The 17,468-nt window shown below is 42.8% G+C and overlaps 1 protein-coding gene across 4 annotated transcripts; it reads left to right on the top strand.

Moving 5' to 3' along the window:
- Window positions 1-1,321: 1,321 nt before the first annotated feature.
- Window positions 1,322-16,687, top strand: LOC144133409 (uncharacterized). 4 transcript variants are annotated; one of them, XM_077666494.1, is made up of 8 exons: window positions 1,328-1,470; window positions 1,645-1,779; window positions 3,163-3,303; window positions 4,917-5,057; window positions 6,692-6,791; window positions 7,744-7,865; window positions 7,932-8,092; window positions 10,237-13,989. In XM_077666494.1, the coding sequence occupies exons 1-8, from the start codon at window positions 1,407-1,409 to the stop codon at window positions 10,348-10,350; spliced, it is 978 nt and encodes a 325-aa protein (XP_077522620.1). In that variant the 5' UTR covers window positions 1,328-1,406; the 3' UTR covers window positions 10,351-13,989. The 4 variants fall into 4 exon arrangements, with proteins under 4 accessions (XP_077522622.1, XP_077522623.1, XP_077522620.1 ...); XM_077666495.1 differs by having other exon boundaries at window positions 7,935-8,092; window positions 10,237-13,172; XM_077666496.1 differs by lacking the exon at window positions 1,645-1,779 and having other exon boundaries at window positions 1,322-1,470; window positions 10,237-16,687.
- The last annotated feature ends 781 nt before the right edge of the window (window positions 16,688-17,468 follow it).

Here is a 17,468-nt window from a genome sequence, read left to right as displayed (position 1 = left end):
CTATTTGTCTGCACTTTCAGTCAAGCAAACCTAGTGGCATGCCGTTGTTGCATGCGCATGTGCAAGGAAAATTACATGTGCAGTGGACTCTCGGTATTTCAAGCCTGTTAAACTCAACTTCCAGTTTAGGCAAACTAACGCTTCCATTCAAACAAATAGTTCAAACAAATAGTTTGTCCCTCTTAGAGTTTGTGGTAACAGTTAAGTGTTGACATTGCAGTTGTGTGCTTTCTGAAGTTTGTCCAGAAGGTTGATAGCACGTGCCCACAGGATAGCAGAAACTATCGAAGTACTGTACTGAGTACCCTGCCCAGGAGGACTGGTCTCCCAGTATACCCTTTCCAAATAGATTTCCCTTCCTCCAAAAGATTACCTTAGGTTATGCAAGTTAAAAAGATGTATGTTCCAAAACCGTGATCAAAAACCAGCTGGAGCTATTGCATTTCTTATTGGTTTCAAGTGTGTTTTAGTAGTTCTAGTGGAACTCCCTATGGTTTATGGGAGTTTAACGTACTAAAGCGACTCTGGCTATGAGAGACGCTATAGTGAAGGGCACTGGAAATTTCGACCACCTGGGGCTCTTAATGTGCACTGACATCTCGCAGTAGAGACCCGTGTACTGTGCGATGTCGGTGCACGTCAAAGAACCCCAGGTGGTCGAAATTTCCGGAGCCCTTCACTATGGCGCCCCACATAGCCTGAGTCGCTTTGAGACGTTAAACCCCTATAAACCATAATCTTTATTTTTACTGGTATATATAATTGGCGAATACTTCTGGCGCGAGAAGTGCCCGCGATGTTTCCAATTATCCGTGGTAATCGCCTTCAGTATTTCGGCATAATGTCTTTCGTGACGCTAGAATAATTTCCATCTACTGAAGCCGCCAAGTAACGAGCTGTAAGTCGTCTTTGCCGCCCTTGCATAAGAACGCGCGCGTGGCTTGGTAGATTTTCATTTGAATGCTACGTGTTTCATCGCAATAATTCTTGCTACCATTGTTGTAACAAAAAAGAAGAAAGCCCACTCTGTTAAGCTTCGCCGCAAGATCACCCCAGGTGTTCAGCAGTAGCGTTCATGAGCGGTCAACAAAACAAATTCGATTTTGCGTGCAGGGGTTTTTCCCAGGTTGGGCTTTGCCCCGCAGCTGCTGCGTCATGTGGAGCAGTGGTCTCGTACATCGCAGGGCTTTAAAGGGAGCAGTACCCAGACCATTGCTCTCACTTCCGTTCAAAGTTAAACGTCAGTTAGGTCCAACACATTTTTATCGAAACTACTAACCAGTTTAACGAGCATTCGTTCAGTTACGCTAATGCAAGTGCGAAACTGAAAACTAAGTCCGGCGGCCGCACAGCTGATTTCCGCACGCATCTGTTGTAGCAGCTATGTGTAGTAGAAAACCTAATAAATGTACAAAATATACGTTAAGGTAACACTCGTGTGTTTTCCAGCGTTGATTGTGTTCACCTACGGTACGTATTCCTCTGCGTATTCCGTTCGAGGGAGAAAAATTGAGCTCCGAGTATGGCTTGTTTCGGTTTTCCACTGACAGTTAGTCCTAGCGACTCCGGGTGACGCGCTTCGCTAGCTACGGAGACACGGGCTGTATTGTTTACATTATTTTATGGGCTCCGAACGCTTCGCAGGTGATTTTCCCGAATGCGACTACACCCACAAGTGCAGGAAACACGACAGGCATGCCATATGCGCCGACGGAGTGTGCGTGTGCGTCAACGGAACGCACAGAGAGTTCGCTAGCAAAGTTATCAAGTGCAACCCGGGTAAGTGTGCAACACAAGAATTGTGCGGTTTCCGTTTCTTTTTTCCATTTCATTGTCTTATTTAGTTTCATTCGTTGCACACGCCCTCCAGACCGTCAGCGTGAAACCCCGCGTATTCATGAAGCGACCGCTTTTGTAGTTCATACTGACCTAAATGAACCGAGGTGCATCGCGCGTAGCTGTAGAGGCAAGGGGGCTTTGCATCTCTACACCGAGCTTTGCGTGGAAAGCTGAAACAAGCTGAATGGCGTCCGTCGTCATAGATAAGCATGGACTGTCGGAGTTATCTGTTTTGTCCGTCAATGCGCATCCGTAAGATCTTGGCGATGGTTGTTACCGGTGATACTGAAAGAGACTAGCTGCTTCCTTGGAGTTAGCGCGTCCAGTCCAACTAACTGCGCTAGTGTTCGGCAAAACCGTAGCTGCCTGTCGTAAATGCATATGCCGGTGATTAAGCGATAAACTTATAATTACTATAGATTATACCGATATGCCGAAACCGTACGTTGGTCTGTAAAGGCAGATAAACCCTTGATTGTCAATGCGCGATTTGCATTTGCAGAGAACTAGCTACTTGTCGAAAATGCGTCTGCCCATTAGTTATAAGCTATAAACCATATCGGTAAGGAAAAAGGTCGAACCTTAATTGGATACGTGATATGCTCGCAGCTGATCTTTTTCGCGATTCTAATTTTTCCCTCTGACATCCACGTTCATGTTAAAATATTCGTTTAAGTCGCTATATATGCGATGTTTTTTACTGCATTATAAAGTAGAAAAAGCCGCCATGCCTGTGCCCAGAGCTATCACTTTAAGCTGTGGCTAGAGTTCCGTCCAGACGGAACTCCAATTTGCGCTAGAGTTCCGTCCAGACGCAACCTAACCTAACCCAACCCAACCTAACCTAACCCATCCCAAACCAACCCAACATAACCTACCCCAACCCAACCCAATCTAACCTTAATTAGCCCAACCCAAACAAGAACTCCAATTTGCGCTTGAGTTCCGTCCAGACGGAACCTAACCCAATCCAACCTAACCCATCCCAAACCAACCCAACCCAACGTAGCCTAACCCAACCTACCCCAACCCAACCTAACCTAATGTAACCCAATCCAAACAACCCAACCCAACCTAGCATTACCCAACCCATCCCAACCTAACCTAACCTAACCTACCCTAACCTAACCTAAGCCAACCAAACCCAACCTAACCTAACCCAACCCAACATAACCACCACCACCACTGGACAGAACTGCAGCAGCAGCAAATGTTCCGTCTGGACGGAACCTAGACACTCCGATTACTTTACACGTGGTATATTCAAGTTCAGTAGGTCTTGGGTATGTCTGACCTCATTCTCGTCCACCCTGTGCTTTTCAGGACGTCAGCTGAATGACTCCTGCCATTCTTCATTTGAGTGTGCCAAAGCGGACGACCTGTCTCGCTGCGAAGCCGGGATCTGCCGTTGCAAGCCGGGAAACCATGAAGTCTCGACTCCGTTGGGTCCCAAGTGTTTTCCAGGTGCGTTCAGAATGCATCTAAATACATGATGCTCATCATCGCCTCTATGGAGCCTGCTTGGTTTCACCTTCCGTTTGCTCACCATCAATTCATGCAGCCTATATGTATGCAGGCAGTGAGTTTTGTTTGCGATTAATTACATATTGTTTGTTTGTCCGGTAGCTGCTGAACATGCATTTCTTGCATAGAATATTGCATTTAAACTTTTCTTGCCACTAGACTCAAGCTTGTGATGTCTGCCCTAAAAAGCACTCTGATCACAAATTTTTAGTGAATGGTGATGCAGCCTAGCCTCTGGAATCCGCTCAAAAAACTGCATCGATGCACACTGATGGCGAAACCTGCATTTCAATTTTTTTTTTCTAGCTGATGAAAGCTCCGTTTTCAGGGAAAGTAATGACTTTAGCGATTAGGACACGTAATCTGTTCATATAGGCCAACTTAATTTGTCCACAATGTTCTTTTAACATGACTGCCAATTACATATCTGTCATTTTGGCTGTCTACATCATTATCTGCTACAACCCCCAAAATCTGCACTCACACGTGTGCATCTCTGCCAACAGCATAATGTTGGTCATTTCTCTAGATCCTGTTATCAAACCTTTTTTCTCTTTCTGTAATACTGCATCTTCCGCTATATAATTTATGCCAATAAGTCATATTGCTGTGTGAACTATCATTGTCCAGATAATTTTTCGTCCAAGTCATGCTTGCGTGCACATTAGGCTGTAAAAAATAGTAGTGTAGTGCTTATTTCCAATCAGTAGCTGTAAGAATTTAGTAATAAGTCAAATATTTACACTGAAATGTAAGAAAAGTTCCTTGGAGAGCCAATGGGAAAGTACTGCAGTCATGGGGTGCATTTTTTGCTGGTGCTTTGAATAAGGTGGCACTCGACCAGGACAAATTGAACTTGTCATGGATTGATGGATTGTTGCTTTGTTATGACGAGGAGGTTAAACAGAAAACATAGCTCTTGTAAGCTAGCAATGAGCATAAAATGCAAGGCAGGTCACCATCATCAGCTGTTTATGCAAGTACACTGTGATGATTTCAGGTGGCAATTTTTATTGAACGGAACAGAAAATAAATCGTTACACTACCGAACATTCAAACACATTGAGAACTCCAGTCAAACAAAAGCATCTGTCTATCGCACCGAGAACACTGACACATTGCCTTCATTATCCCGAGCTGCCTCTATGTCACCTGCATCCTAGGCCTGTCCCTTGCAATTTGTAATAATGTATCTTTTAACACGCAAGGAAGGCAAAGTAACAAAGGGCAGAAAATTAAACGAATCAAGCTCATGACTCTAAATGCCATCATTAATGCCACAGGTTTCATTCAGAGTGTTGGAAATAGTATTTCAGCACCCAGAGTCCAGAGTTCTCAGCAGTCAAGGTCCATTTGCTGCTGAACAGATGTCGAAAGAGGCACAAAATCCGGCTCACCGGGTTTTACTTAGAACACAAACCTGATGTACCAGTTTTCCTCAGTGTCCCTCCAAGTTTTACGAGTTGTATAACTTTGTGTAATGAAAATAGGTAGTGTTACAAACCTTCGCGAAAAAAAATGTCATATTTCATGCACATTTATATCCATTTCAGGCACCACAGCTAAGCCGCAGTGCGACGCCGACCGTCCGTGCTCATCTCATGGATTCATCTGCACGCCGTGGGGCATCTGCGACTGCCGTCTTCCCGGCTACAAGGCTGAGCTGCTTTTTTCCCGCTGGCAGTGCATCCAGGGTGGGTGCAAGAACCGACTGTTACAGCACTAGCTGTATTCCTTGTTGCTTTGGCTTCGCGTCGTCGTTGTTGTCGTCGTCCCATCCGTATGCATTCCCTCTAGTATAGAAATGCTTAGGAAGACTTGGAGGAAAAGGATTGACAGCTGCCAGCCCGAAAGCACAGCCACTCTATACTGGTCTCAACCCTCTGGCAAAGGCCATACTTGCGTAGCCGAATTCGGAGTGGAGACACTAACTGCGACTGTGGTGCAGATTATACGTTCGTGAACAGTATGAAAGGGAACAAACTTTTTGGACAAAACTGCGAATTTCCTGGTCATTTCTCCACCAAATTTGGAAATGACTTTGGTATATTATACGTCAAGAGGGAAACTAGCTAGAAAACAGAAAAAACTGCTGTGTGCTTGTCACATATAATTATGTAGTAATAAATAAATGATTGCTCCTTTGTTTCTTCTATATTGCTCTCGACTGTACACTCCCCCTCAGTCACAAATCCGCAAAATCATCCTTAGCCTGCTGCGGCTCTTTGTGTGTGATCAGTGACAATTAAATGGCAGTCACATGTGGCGCCTTCATTGTGTTAATCATATCATGAACCAGCTTTGATCACTTGTCGTATCTTGAAGGTTAGGCACTGTAATTTTCATTCTTCCTTGCCCTGTGAGCTTGTGGTTTGCTATAATACTTTTTTTTTTTGCGCAGTTTTGCATCTAATTTTTCTTTCCCAGAAGAGTAAAGCCACAAATTTTGGAAGTTTTATTTATTTTTTCCTGATTATGGTCCACAGGGCCTTAAGAATGACTCAACTGAAGTTGATATGCCCCAGTATGCATTAGTTTTTTCAGCAGCCTTTTTTGCCTAGAGTTTTATTTTCTCTAGGCTGTGACATCAGAATATAGTATGCTAAACCATTGTAAGTCATGTGCATTTACAGAACTGATGGCGCAGTCATTACTCCAACAAGTTATTAATAATTATATACTGCTGCTTTGCCTTGATCTTAAATGTTGTGTGAAACCAACTTTCCTTCACCGAACTATTTAAAATCAGTGTGCCACCTATATCGAAGCAACTTTTGTACAGAGTACAGCACAGACAGAACATATGTACAGAGATGCAAAAGTCATGCAGAGACACATGAAAGCTTGGTGCTGCCTGGTTCTCTTTAACTTTAAGTCGTTAACCAAAACCAAATAATTTCTCTAATCTACCTGATTTGAACTGCAATGTTCTTCACTGAAAACCTCGTACAGAAGCCACCCCCAATGCACCAAGTCACATGCTACCGAACTCCCCATGCGTACACTATTCAACTCTTTGGAAATTTGGGCCGCCTCGGTGGCTGAGTGGTTATGGCGCTCGGCTGCTGGCCGAAAGTTGCGGGTTCGATCCCGGCCGTGGCGGTCGAATTTCGATGGAGGCGAAATTCTAGAGGCCCGTGTACTATGCGATGTCAGTGCACGTTAAAGAACCTCAGGTGGTCGAAATTCCCAGAGCCCTTCACTACGGCGTCTCTCATAGCCTGAGTCGCTTGGGACGTTAAACACCCATAAACCAAACCAAACCATCTTTGGCAATTTGGCAAACTATGTTGGTGTTCTCATGATGCGTCTTTGTTGGACATTTCAGATCCTTTTCTCTTTGAGGACCGTGGTGCAGTCACTTTCCTCAAGGTTTCGCCCGTGCCATTACTCGTGGTCGTCATCATCGTTGCATACTTCGGATATCAGTGAGTCTCTCCTTACTGGCCAGGCATTTTTCGTTATCTCTGATTGTGTACTGTCAGTGCTTTGCAGATCCTTTGTTTGGTGACCACATTTAGTATTTCACCTTGGTAGCACACAATGCAGTAAGGTTATGGCACCTTGCTGGAAGTTTTTTCTTATGTAAAATGCTGGCTTTACTTATCTGCTACAGGAGAACAGAAGTTATGCTGGGCAGATGATAACACTTAATTCTGTTTTAAGTGATATTTAATTACTGCCTTATAAAAGCAGTCGCTTTTGTTGTGGTAGGTGTTATGCGGTCATACGCCAAGCAGTGCTGCATCAGTTGCCAGATGCTGCTTCCTTCAGCGTATAGACAAGTTTTGTTCTTGAACGCTATTGCATTTCTGCTTGATTGAAAAATTCTCAAGGTTTAAACAACTGCCGTCAGTCTTTCAGGAAAACAAAAGAGAGAAAACTTTTTATATGCTAAAGAAAATTTCTTGCACCACACTGCATGGTAGCAGGAGAATGTGGTGTCACTGACCTGGAAAATGTTCTTGAATCTTGGAGGCAGTACGTATCTCTTGCAGTGATGTCCTCGGCTCCATTTGGTGAAAAGGGGAGTCGAACATCTACTGGTACAGAAAAGGCTGAGAAAAATCAAGGCAGCAAGCAAATGTTAAACAGAGTGCTCCGTAGACCAGTGGTCTTCAAACTGGTTTTGAATTGTTAAGCACACAGCTCAACTCTATTACAAAGGGCATTCTATCAAAGTTAAATAAAAAAATAAATGCTGGCAAATATTCAGGGAAACCCAACCTCTGGAATCATCACGGACGCCAAAAGTTCTGTTGCCTTTCTTTTGGGAACCGCAGAGAACCCATTCAAGGACCATCGTATAAAGCTTTCAATACCCTTGCTCGTCTTTATAAGAAGTTTTTGTCATTTTTTAATTCTTTTTTCTTTTTCCAGGCGCAAGGCCAAGTTGCCACCACCCCATCGTACTGTGCGTGAGGTGAATCGGCTGCAGCAGCGGCGCATTGTGCCTCTGTGGCGCGGAGTCACCTTCCACCCAACCACCATCGCCACCCAAGGTCAGCCACGCATGCCTTCCACAACAATGCTTTTGCTGAGGCATGCATACATGTATTTGGTTGCAGCAGCACAGCCGCAGTTGTCCTCTTCTTCCACGGCTGCCCGCACCGTGCCCAGTGTGCCTCAGCCGCGGCCGCCGTCGATTCGCATTGTTGTCCCGCAACAGCAACAGCCCCCTGGTGGTGACTTGTCACCGCCGCCGCCTTATCAGACAGCGCCAGATGAGGTGAGTCACTCTTGTTCTGACTTCCAGTTTAAGGGCTATATAATGTCCAGTTTAGAAAAACTAAACATGTACTGTACTTACTCGTGTAATGAACCCACTTTTTTTTTTCGGGAAAAGTTGACATCAATTAGGGTTCATTACGTGGGGCAAAAAAAAGTTTTCACTGGTTTTTTGTAAAGGTCGAAATTTCATATCGTGTTTCAATTTCGTGTTTCAATTATTATCATCTATGTACATCCAAACGTTATCAACAAAAGTGCAAGCTGCACCCTGCATCACTCTTGTGTTGTTGGTATTTAGCATGGTTCGCCTCAAAAGGTGTTTGCTGTATCATGGCGCAATCTCACGATTTTGTGATAGCCGATGACCCTGGCCAGTTGTTGGGAGGTAAAGCAAGCATGCTGAACGCTGGCATGCAGTGAAGGTCAGGTGCGCGCTTTTTGCGCAAGCTTGAAAGAAAAGTAAATTCTCAGCAACGAAAAGGGACAGAAGGTTCATTATGCAACTGGGTCCTTTGCAAGTAAATATGCTATTTATTTTGACATGCTCTGTAGCTTTACAGAGGGGAGCAGGTGAACCAAACAAAATAAGCAAACGCTACAAGCAAAAATGTAAAGTACAGTGCATGAGAATAAGTGCATAACACAAAAAGTCAAAACAAGATTGCGGCCAATTAAAGGGCAAGAAAGGCTAAGCACTTCACCACGGGTTCTTAATCTTTTTAGATTAAGAACCCCTGGTGAAGTGCTTAAGCCTTTTATGCCTTGGGAAATCCCAAACACTTTCAAAAGGTGTTCAGTAAACCCACATGTCTTGGCTTTCGTCCCTTTGTGCCTTACATAATAATGATAATAATATTCTTCATTGCCATTTCTTTTTTTCATGAGTACATTTTTTTACTACACCTAAGCATTTATTGCTTGTGGGTGGGTAGGCAGGGGACAGATTGGGCAAATATGCACTAAACAAAAAGGCAATCTGAAAGAGGCATGCATGCAAAGAACAGCTTGCATGTGCAGGGTCCCTTAAGGAATGCCCATATTTAAGGAATATTAAGTGGCTGTACTGTGAGCAGTCTCTTGTAAACAGTTGCAGTATTATTGGTCCCAGATTAATTTTGCAAAGTTAAATGCGAGGGTTTGGCATGTATGGATTTAGGTGCTTGGGGAACCCACAAACACTCCAAGGTGCCCAAGGGCTCTACAGAACCCAGTTTGAGAATCCCTGAACAACACGAAATGAACAAGGTACACTTTTTAAACGTGTTGAATTCACTCTATTGCAATGAAAATAGCTCCAAAACTGCCAAAAAAAATAGGGAGAAGCGCAAGTGATGTCTTCAGGAAGGCAGTTGCAAGTTGCAGCCAGTAGGTATATAAGGGATAAAAGAATAAAAGAAAATATTCATGTGACGATGGGTAGATCCGATCTCGTGGGCACGGTCTGTTTTTGTTACAGTGCCATGGAGTTACAAAAGAACAGGGAATTGATTATCCTTAATTAAAATGTTACCATTCTGTGATGACTACACTGTGAAAGCGTATGAACAGACAGAAAAAAACGCTAGTGTTGGTCCAATGCTCATTCAGTCCTGCCCCTTGGTTTTCATGTCTCTGTCGATTGGCACTATTTAATTGCCGGAGATTATCACGGATTCTTCCATCTGTCTGTACCAATTTGCCATTCTCAGTAATATTTTACTGAGAGAACGGCATTCATCAATTGAAGTTCTGCCATTTATACCCAGAATTGGATTGAAACAGCTGAAGAGGATTTCGAAATAAAGCTTCTTTTCAGGTTGCTGCTGTTGTGTTACACGGTAGCGACCAAAATGAATCAAGAGTCGAGTACTCATGAAACTGTGTTCACCCTTTACACCGTCTTGTACTTTCCCTTGGCTTGTCTTGCATTCCATTGGCTCACTGTCAGACACTGCGTGGTTGGCTAGCCATAGCACACCACAGTCACTGTCCTGTGTGAAGCATTAATAGAGTGCAGTGCATGCATCAGGAAAGCTGTACAAGTACACACACATGCACGCACACAGGCACACAGAGAGAGGCCCCATGATGAATTGAAATGCCAGTTGCAGGTGTGTCGTTCAATTATCAAATGTTCATTAATCGTTTGGACTTGGTGAACAGGAAGCTCCTCCAAGCTATGATGAGGCCATGCGCGCCGCACCTTCCGCCGTTGCGGAGCACGTGATCCCACTTCTGTCGGACGAGTCACCAACCTCGCGACGGGGGAAGTCGTGAACGTATGTGACGCTTTGATGACGTTGTGTGTTCTTGTGTTCATTATCCAGTCTTCTTCTTCGTGGTGTTTGGCAGAAGTTGTGTGTAAGCATTTTACTTAAGATGCAGGGTCTGTTTCATGCATCTACGGTGGCTACAATGTAGCCGGCGGAGAGCTGTGCTTTTTTGTGTTTCGGTGGCTAGCGCATTGCTAGTGGTAGAAGTGACTGACTACTTGGGACGTACATTGCCTTACGGTTGCGTGTATGTTTCGAAGTTGAGAGCAAATAGTTGTCTGTGTGAATTGAGGCATTCCTTACCATCTAGCTGCCAAATACTTATTTTACGTCATTGGACAATTTACAGCTTGCGAGAAGTTTTTGATATTTTTGTCGTCCACCATTATTCAGCCTTTATTTTAGCAGTACGTAGTTTCCTTTTGCATGGGTTTCTGTCTTAAACACTGCCTTTTAATTAATTTAGTTCATGATAGTGATACTAGTCATGATGTCTAGTCATGCTTTGTTGTTTGTGTAGTGTATTCTCATGATTTTGCCATTTGTAAACTTCTGTTTGCTAAGTTCGTCACTGTCCCTCCTTCCGGTAATTTTCGTGCGTTGTTAATTCCCAGGAGGAGCCATGTGTGTTGTATCTCTCTCATAAACACTAAAAATTTTGCACGCGTTTCTTCATGATACTGAATGGTTGTTCATAAGAGTGACTGCTTTGTTTGCATTTTTTTTGCTCATTTTTGTACCTTTAGGTGCCTTCAGTTTTTGTGTTAGAAGTGTGTGCTAACTGTTATGTTACAAGCGAAGGCATCTAACCTGTATAAGTTTGTGCAGATTAATGCAGAATGTCAGTAAACCTCGGCAGGCATGAACAGCACTGTTGTGTACACGGGTGCCCACCATCTGAAACTGTAGTGACAGTGGCACTGCCAGCATCAGAAGCGCGTTGTTGGCAATTCTTTTTGAAGTGATGTCAGATCTTTGTTACGGTAGTTCACAAGCATAAGCAGTCCCTTAAAGGGCAACTCCTTGCTTTATTTTTTTGACATCCAAGCATTTTACTGGGATTTTTATGGTAGCCTCTCCAGAGTCTTCTAATCCGTTGTGCCAAATTTTGCAGTTGAGTAGCATTTTGTTTTAGAGTGAAGTTTAAATTTCCCTCTTTCGCGGGCACAGTAGGGGCGATTTCTGTGTGTAACCAAGGATGTCTGTTACGAGCAGCACACTCATTGATATTTGCTCTGCATTTGATAGAGGGGAAAAATTTCCTTGTTCTTGGTAATTTCAGACAAATAATGATTGAAGCTATCACCTACACTTGCCAGTTTAGCCATTCAACATGCATATGAGAGGTTTTGTGACAATATCCGTGACATCATTTTTATGTCTATTGTGACGTCGCACTACTTTGGTCGGAATCAAGTTTTGGTCTCGGTTGGCTGGTTTTTGCTCTCCTTTATAACTATTTTCTTCATTATTTTGAAAGCCATTCATCGCAACTGAGACAAGGAGGTCCAAGAAATATAGACGTCATGGTCAAATCAGAATGTTCAAAAATTGCCTGGCTGCGGTTGCCCTTAAACCTTTAAAGTGTCATCTGTGTTTTTTTTTTTTTTCATGGATAGGATTAATTGTAGAAAATTGCGCTTTCATGTTGGAAGCAGTGCCGCTACTGTAGCTTCTCAATTCTGGGCACCCCATTCCCATTTTTCTCCAGGCGATGTGTGAAAAAAAAAAGAAAGTAAATCTGTTTGAGACATTTTTATTTAAATATTCATCTAACATAAGCATGGCCTGACCCTCCTTGCTGTTCATTAGTGTGAAAAAAAGGGTTGCTTGGAATAGAATAGATATGGCACACTTGTTAATGTGACCTAGTTATGCTTACATTGCATGAGAGATTTATTTTACCAAGAGGACTGACACTCTTGTGTTAAATGTCTCTGATACAGCATAGTGGTTCAGTCTTGTAGCTGTCGGTATTCACCACCTCAGAACCAAAGCTAAACTTGTCGAAAACCATAAGCTTCTTGAGTGGAAGACGTTTCTTCATGTTCATGTGCATTTTATCAACCTGATTATTTTAGGCCCAAACCTCTGATATCATCCTTTACGATACAGTCAATCTCAGTGTAACCAACTGTAGGTAGGAAAAGCCCTGGAGCAAGAGTGTAAAGGAGAAACTGGGAATGGTGTGAACTTAATGAACCAACTACAGAAACCATTGTGTTCATGGACAGGCAAACAGTGGTGGCACCTAGTGGTGTTCAATTGAAGCTTGGTGCATTGTGTGTCACTGTTGGGAAAGGGGGAAGTAACGACCTAGTGTTGAGCACAACTTAAGGTCCTGCACATTAAATTGGCTTCGGGCTGTTTGGCAACACTAAAAACATGATTGGGATTAATAAGGACCCAAGAAGTTAGACGACGTGTGTTTTCTTTGCCAGCATGGGCTCTTGCTGTGTCATCTTCTAATTCAACTGCTGTTTATCTATGTTCCCAATGTATCCTCCTGGTCCGATGAAATTCCATTGCACCCTCAACTTTACAAAAGATCTGACAAGTGTTTGCGGATGCTTGTCCTTTCAGCCACCAGATGGCGCCAGTGTGAAAATAACTCAAAACTGCTCAAGCAGTTTTGAGTTATTTTCAAACGCCGTACAACATTTTTGCACTGTGAGCAAAAGTGAAGTTTCTCTCCTTGCAAACACCCTTGTTCCATGGAACAATGCACATCCCTTCTTAAATCTAGCTTAGGTAGTTAGTTCCGCTACTGCACAGCTGAATGTAAAAAAAAGCCCGCACATTTAGTGCTGAGTAAACAAGTTTTGTAAAAAAAAAAACACTGCGAGCTTGTACACGCTCGTAGCACAGGGAGAGAGTTCTCATAAAACGGAACGAAGTGCAACAAGAAGCGCTTCAAGCTGCAGCCCTGTGTTCGCCGCTCCAACAGATCACTGCCATTGTAAGTGTAATTTTCTATGACTTGCCAAGCAAACTCATGTGGCCAATGCCGTTCCCCTTAATGCAGGTAGAACCTCTCAAATGCTGTGCTCTTGCTATGGGAGCAGGTGCCGAGAAATTCCTTTGTATTGACGTGATTTCTGCTAGAGGTTGAGAAGGTTGTGTGAAGTCAGCGCACAATTTGGTTGAAATGTTAGTGCTAATTTGTTGCATGGGTACTGGCAAGGCAATTTACAGGGTGTGTTGTTAAAGATCCACTGGATTTCAAAGCACTGAATTTCGAAAAGTACTGTTTGTGAGGCAACGGACAGTTTTAGAATCTTTCTGTTCCCAGAGTCTTTAAGGACCCACAGGGGTGTAGTGGGTCTCCGTGACCTGAATCTAAAGTTTCTGTTTGGCTTTTACGTTTGCATTCAACTTAAAAGCGATAGTGTAAAACAACATGGCTATGCCCATAATACAGGAACTGGTCAAGTACCTACCAATTCATTTTTGCAACAGCACTGCTATGCCTCATATTCATGAAAAGGCACTGGCATACAGGACTGTCACTTTGTCTTGGCTAGTCTATTGCAAAAAGTGTCAACAGCAAAATGTCTCAAGATTAAATGTTACTATGTTGTTTTCAGAGGTGATAAGCTTAGAAGTGTGTACATGCAATTTGGTCACCGTGAAGATGCATCAGAAAAATGAAATCATTGAAATTTTTCTGCGTCAAATAATTTACGATAAATTAATTGGCCTCATGACAAGTCACATTATTTTAATTCTTACCTTTTTTAAAGTCAAAAGGAGGGCACGAGTGAAGTGAACTTCATAGGCTTCATTATCAACACCTTCGCCTTCCTCCTGGAGTGATGCTCTGAGAAGCATCTGTAGTTCAGACATGTGCAGCCCGTGTTCTAAATGTTCCAGCAAGGCTGCCGTATTTGTATCCGGTGCATCAAAAATGTGGGCCCCTTATTCTATTTTGTATGTCATGGAAAAAACCTGAAGTTGTGCCACTGTCAAGTGCATCGTCATAATTTTGCAAATCTATGTGGTAGTGGTTGATTTAACCTAGACATGGTCATTTTCTACTTTATTGGATGACATCATAGGAGTGGCTTGAGGATTTTCAAATAGCCATCTGTGTGTTTTGATGATCTGTGATTCGCCATTTTTTTGTTTAGAAGCACATTAAGCAAATTTGTTTGTGGCTATTCCTAGTGGTATAACGCAAGATCCGAGGCCACACGCCTGCTGTTCTTTCATCCACCAATAGCAATGTGCATGGATCTAATCGTATAACCAAAGAAGATAGGATTGGCATTTGAGATGTTGCAATTCAAAAACTCAGAGGAATTATTTGACAGTTGATGTCATGAGAGACCCTATATCCAAAGTCTGTGCCTGTGTCATGAAGTTCGTGGCCTTGGTTTAGTTGTACAGATTGTTTAATGTGTGTGACTAACATCTGGCCTGCCAAAGTTGTTGCTGTAGTCAGCACCATGGGCAATCCCTTATTTGTATGTAAGGAAGAAGCGGGATGAAACGTTATAAAATTTTCTTTTTTTTTCCATGTGGCACCCAATCTCTTCATAATATTTGCGAAGCACAAGCTATTAGACTGCCTTGTGTCGTCAGTGGCAACCCTCTGTGTGTATATATATACACATACACACACATAATATATATGTATATATAAGTTAAGAGAAGTTGGCACTTCTACAGAGACACATTTATTATATATACATTTTTTTTTTCTTCAGTTCTTGAGGTTCTTAAAGAAGAGAAGAAATGGGTGTTCTGCTAAGCTGCGTTATGCTCATTTATGGGAGCACTGATTTCAGTGCTTTTCATATTTTTATCATCTAAGTACGGATGCTATGGAGGCAGAGAAGCTTTCAAACTGAAAGGTAATGTTTAGGAAAAAAGAAAGAACGATGAAAAGGAATGACAGTCCCTGCCGTCCAATGCTCACTTACTCCTCTGCTGCCTTACAAAAATACTGCTGCAAATGCTCGAATGCTTAGCGTTGTAGGCAGTGCGCAGAGTAAACTGTATTGTTTTTATCTATTGCATGCTGCGTAAGACATCCTTGCACCATTCTCATAGCAAAACGAAGACTTCTGATTCCAGAAAGGCAGCACTTTTTTTTTTCTACATCATCATTCCACCGTTCAGATTATGCTTGGAAAAAGGCTTGACACCACTTGTACCTGCAGCATGAAAACGTTATAGTAGCACTTAAAGGTGTGACTTGCTGATTTTGACCTTACTATAATTGCAGCTTACTAGATCCAACACCTATATTTCTGTAAAGTGGCTTCATGTTGTTTGCCCTAATACTTGTACAAGAGATTATCCGGTAAATAATTTGCTGTCATCTGCCAGCTTTTGTTCAAGATCAGAGTGCTTTTGTTGTAATCTCAATGCCTAGTTTGTAAATATTTACATTTAACAGAATGAAAAAGAACTCACAGGACGGATATGACTATGGAACGCGAGATTCAGCGATAGCTGTTTAGGCGTTTAGTCACATGACCACTGGTGTAATGGTCACGTGATGCACCCCTGCACTGGCAGATGGCTATTCCAAACAGAGCCACCCGTAGGCTTAGGCGACCCAGGTTGACCAGTGCAACCGGTGAGTGCTAGCGCACCCACTGGTTACGCCGACGAGGACGGTGACAAGAAAGCCAGGGACGGGCGCCTAACAGCTATCGCCGTAAAACTAGGTATAGGTGTTAGCTCTCATAAATATGCAAAAGTCGTAACTTGGCCCATTGCTTAGCTGATGCTGTTGTACGTAATCCAACTGCAATTCTGCAAAAAAGACAATGAAATAACTTGCTTATATATCGTACTTACAGCCACTTTCACATATATCTCTTCTCACTTGCAAGAATAAACTCAAAAAGATTCCACCTACCATGATAATAAAGCAGAGGTGGAATATATTGCTCCCAGAAGTAACTTGTAGTGTTATATCAAAGTGATGAGTTCTTACCCTTTGAACTTGACAAGTTTTAAATCTCAACGCTTGCAGTGTAGTGTGTGTACAACAGCAACCTGATAATCAATGCCTGACGCCAATTCAATATATATGCCAACTGAGCATTTTGTATACAGATCGCAGTTTTATACACGACTTGGAGCCACACAGTTTACCTGTAACAGTGGTCACTTATTGAAACACAGGTGAAAATTAGCTTGTTCATTTTGCATATGTATACTTAATGAGTTTTGTGACACCTTAGTATTTTTTATACCTTTGAAATGTGTTACATTTATATATCCAGCACATACTTTGTTTTGTTATTGATATGGAGTGAATGTTGATGTGCAATGTGCACAGTGTATTTTAATTTGATTTTCAATAAACGATGCTCTTGTGTACATTGAAACGTTGTTTTCTCCTACGTCTTTGGAACACAAGGAAAGAGACCTGGGACAGCACCGGGGAGCGTGCAGTTACCATGAGGAATTGGCACCTTTTGCCCATTTACAATGTGTTTGTTGTCCTTGATAATATCTTAATCCTCAAAATGACTCGCATACCTCTGTGTAACGAGGCAGCTGTTCTTGCTGCACAATAACTGCTTCTGCCTTTTACACTGGCTGTCATCGTAAGACAGTGTGAAAAAAAAATGGCTGGGGTTCAATGTGGCTTGAACCTAGTTATAGAGAGCGAAAGCTCTTTTAAGCATGGCCTCCACGGTCTCAAATCAATTGTCATGGCCAAGATTAGGTACCCAGTGGTCGTACTCATATGGTCATGTGGTCATACTACCATAGCTTGGGCTATACCACCGCGCAGTTAAGTTTGGTTTGACCTTGTGAGGCATTGAAGGTCATTTCCGATGCAGTGCCCACTGTGTGAAATCAAATTTCAAGATCAAAAGTAAAGGTCAGGTACCCAACGGTCATAGTCGTATGATCACGTGGTCATACTACCATAGCTTGCGCCATGCTACCACGCAGTTAAGTTCGGTTTGACCTTGTGTGGCATTGAAGGTCATTGTCTAGTACACATCCAAATCAAAAGTTGTACCCCGAGGAGTAGAGCTGTCGCTCTAAAAATGATGATCAGTGGCGTCGTTTTTTTACCACTTGTGCAGTCGGGTGCAGAGCTGGAGGACGTGTAGCACTCGCTTGAAGTCATCAGGTGCAGAGATTTCA

Source organism: Amblyomma americanum, chromosome 5 (genome assembly GCF_052857255.1).
Source record: "Amblyomma americanum isolate KBUSLIRL-KWMA chromosome 5, ASM5285725v1, whole genome shotgun sequence".
In the NCBI taxonomy this organism is placed as follows: Eukaryota; Metazoa; Arthropoda; class Arachnida; order Ixodida; family Ixodidae; genus Amblyomma; species Amblyomma americanum.
The sequence above is the reverse complement of the archived record's forward strand: the minus strand, read 5'-3'. Positions and strand labels throughout refer to the sequence as shown.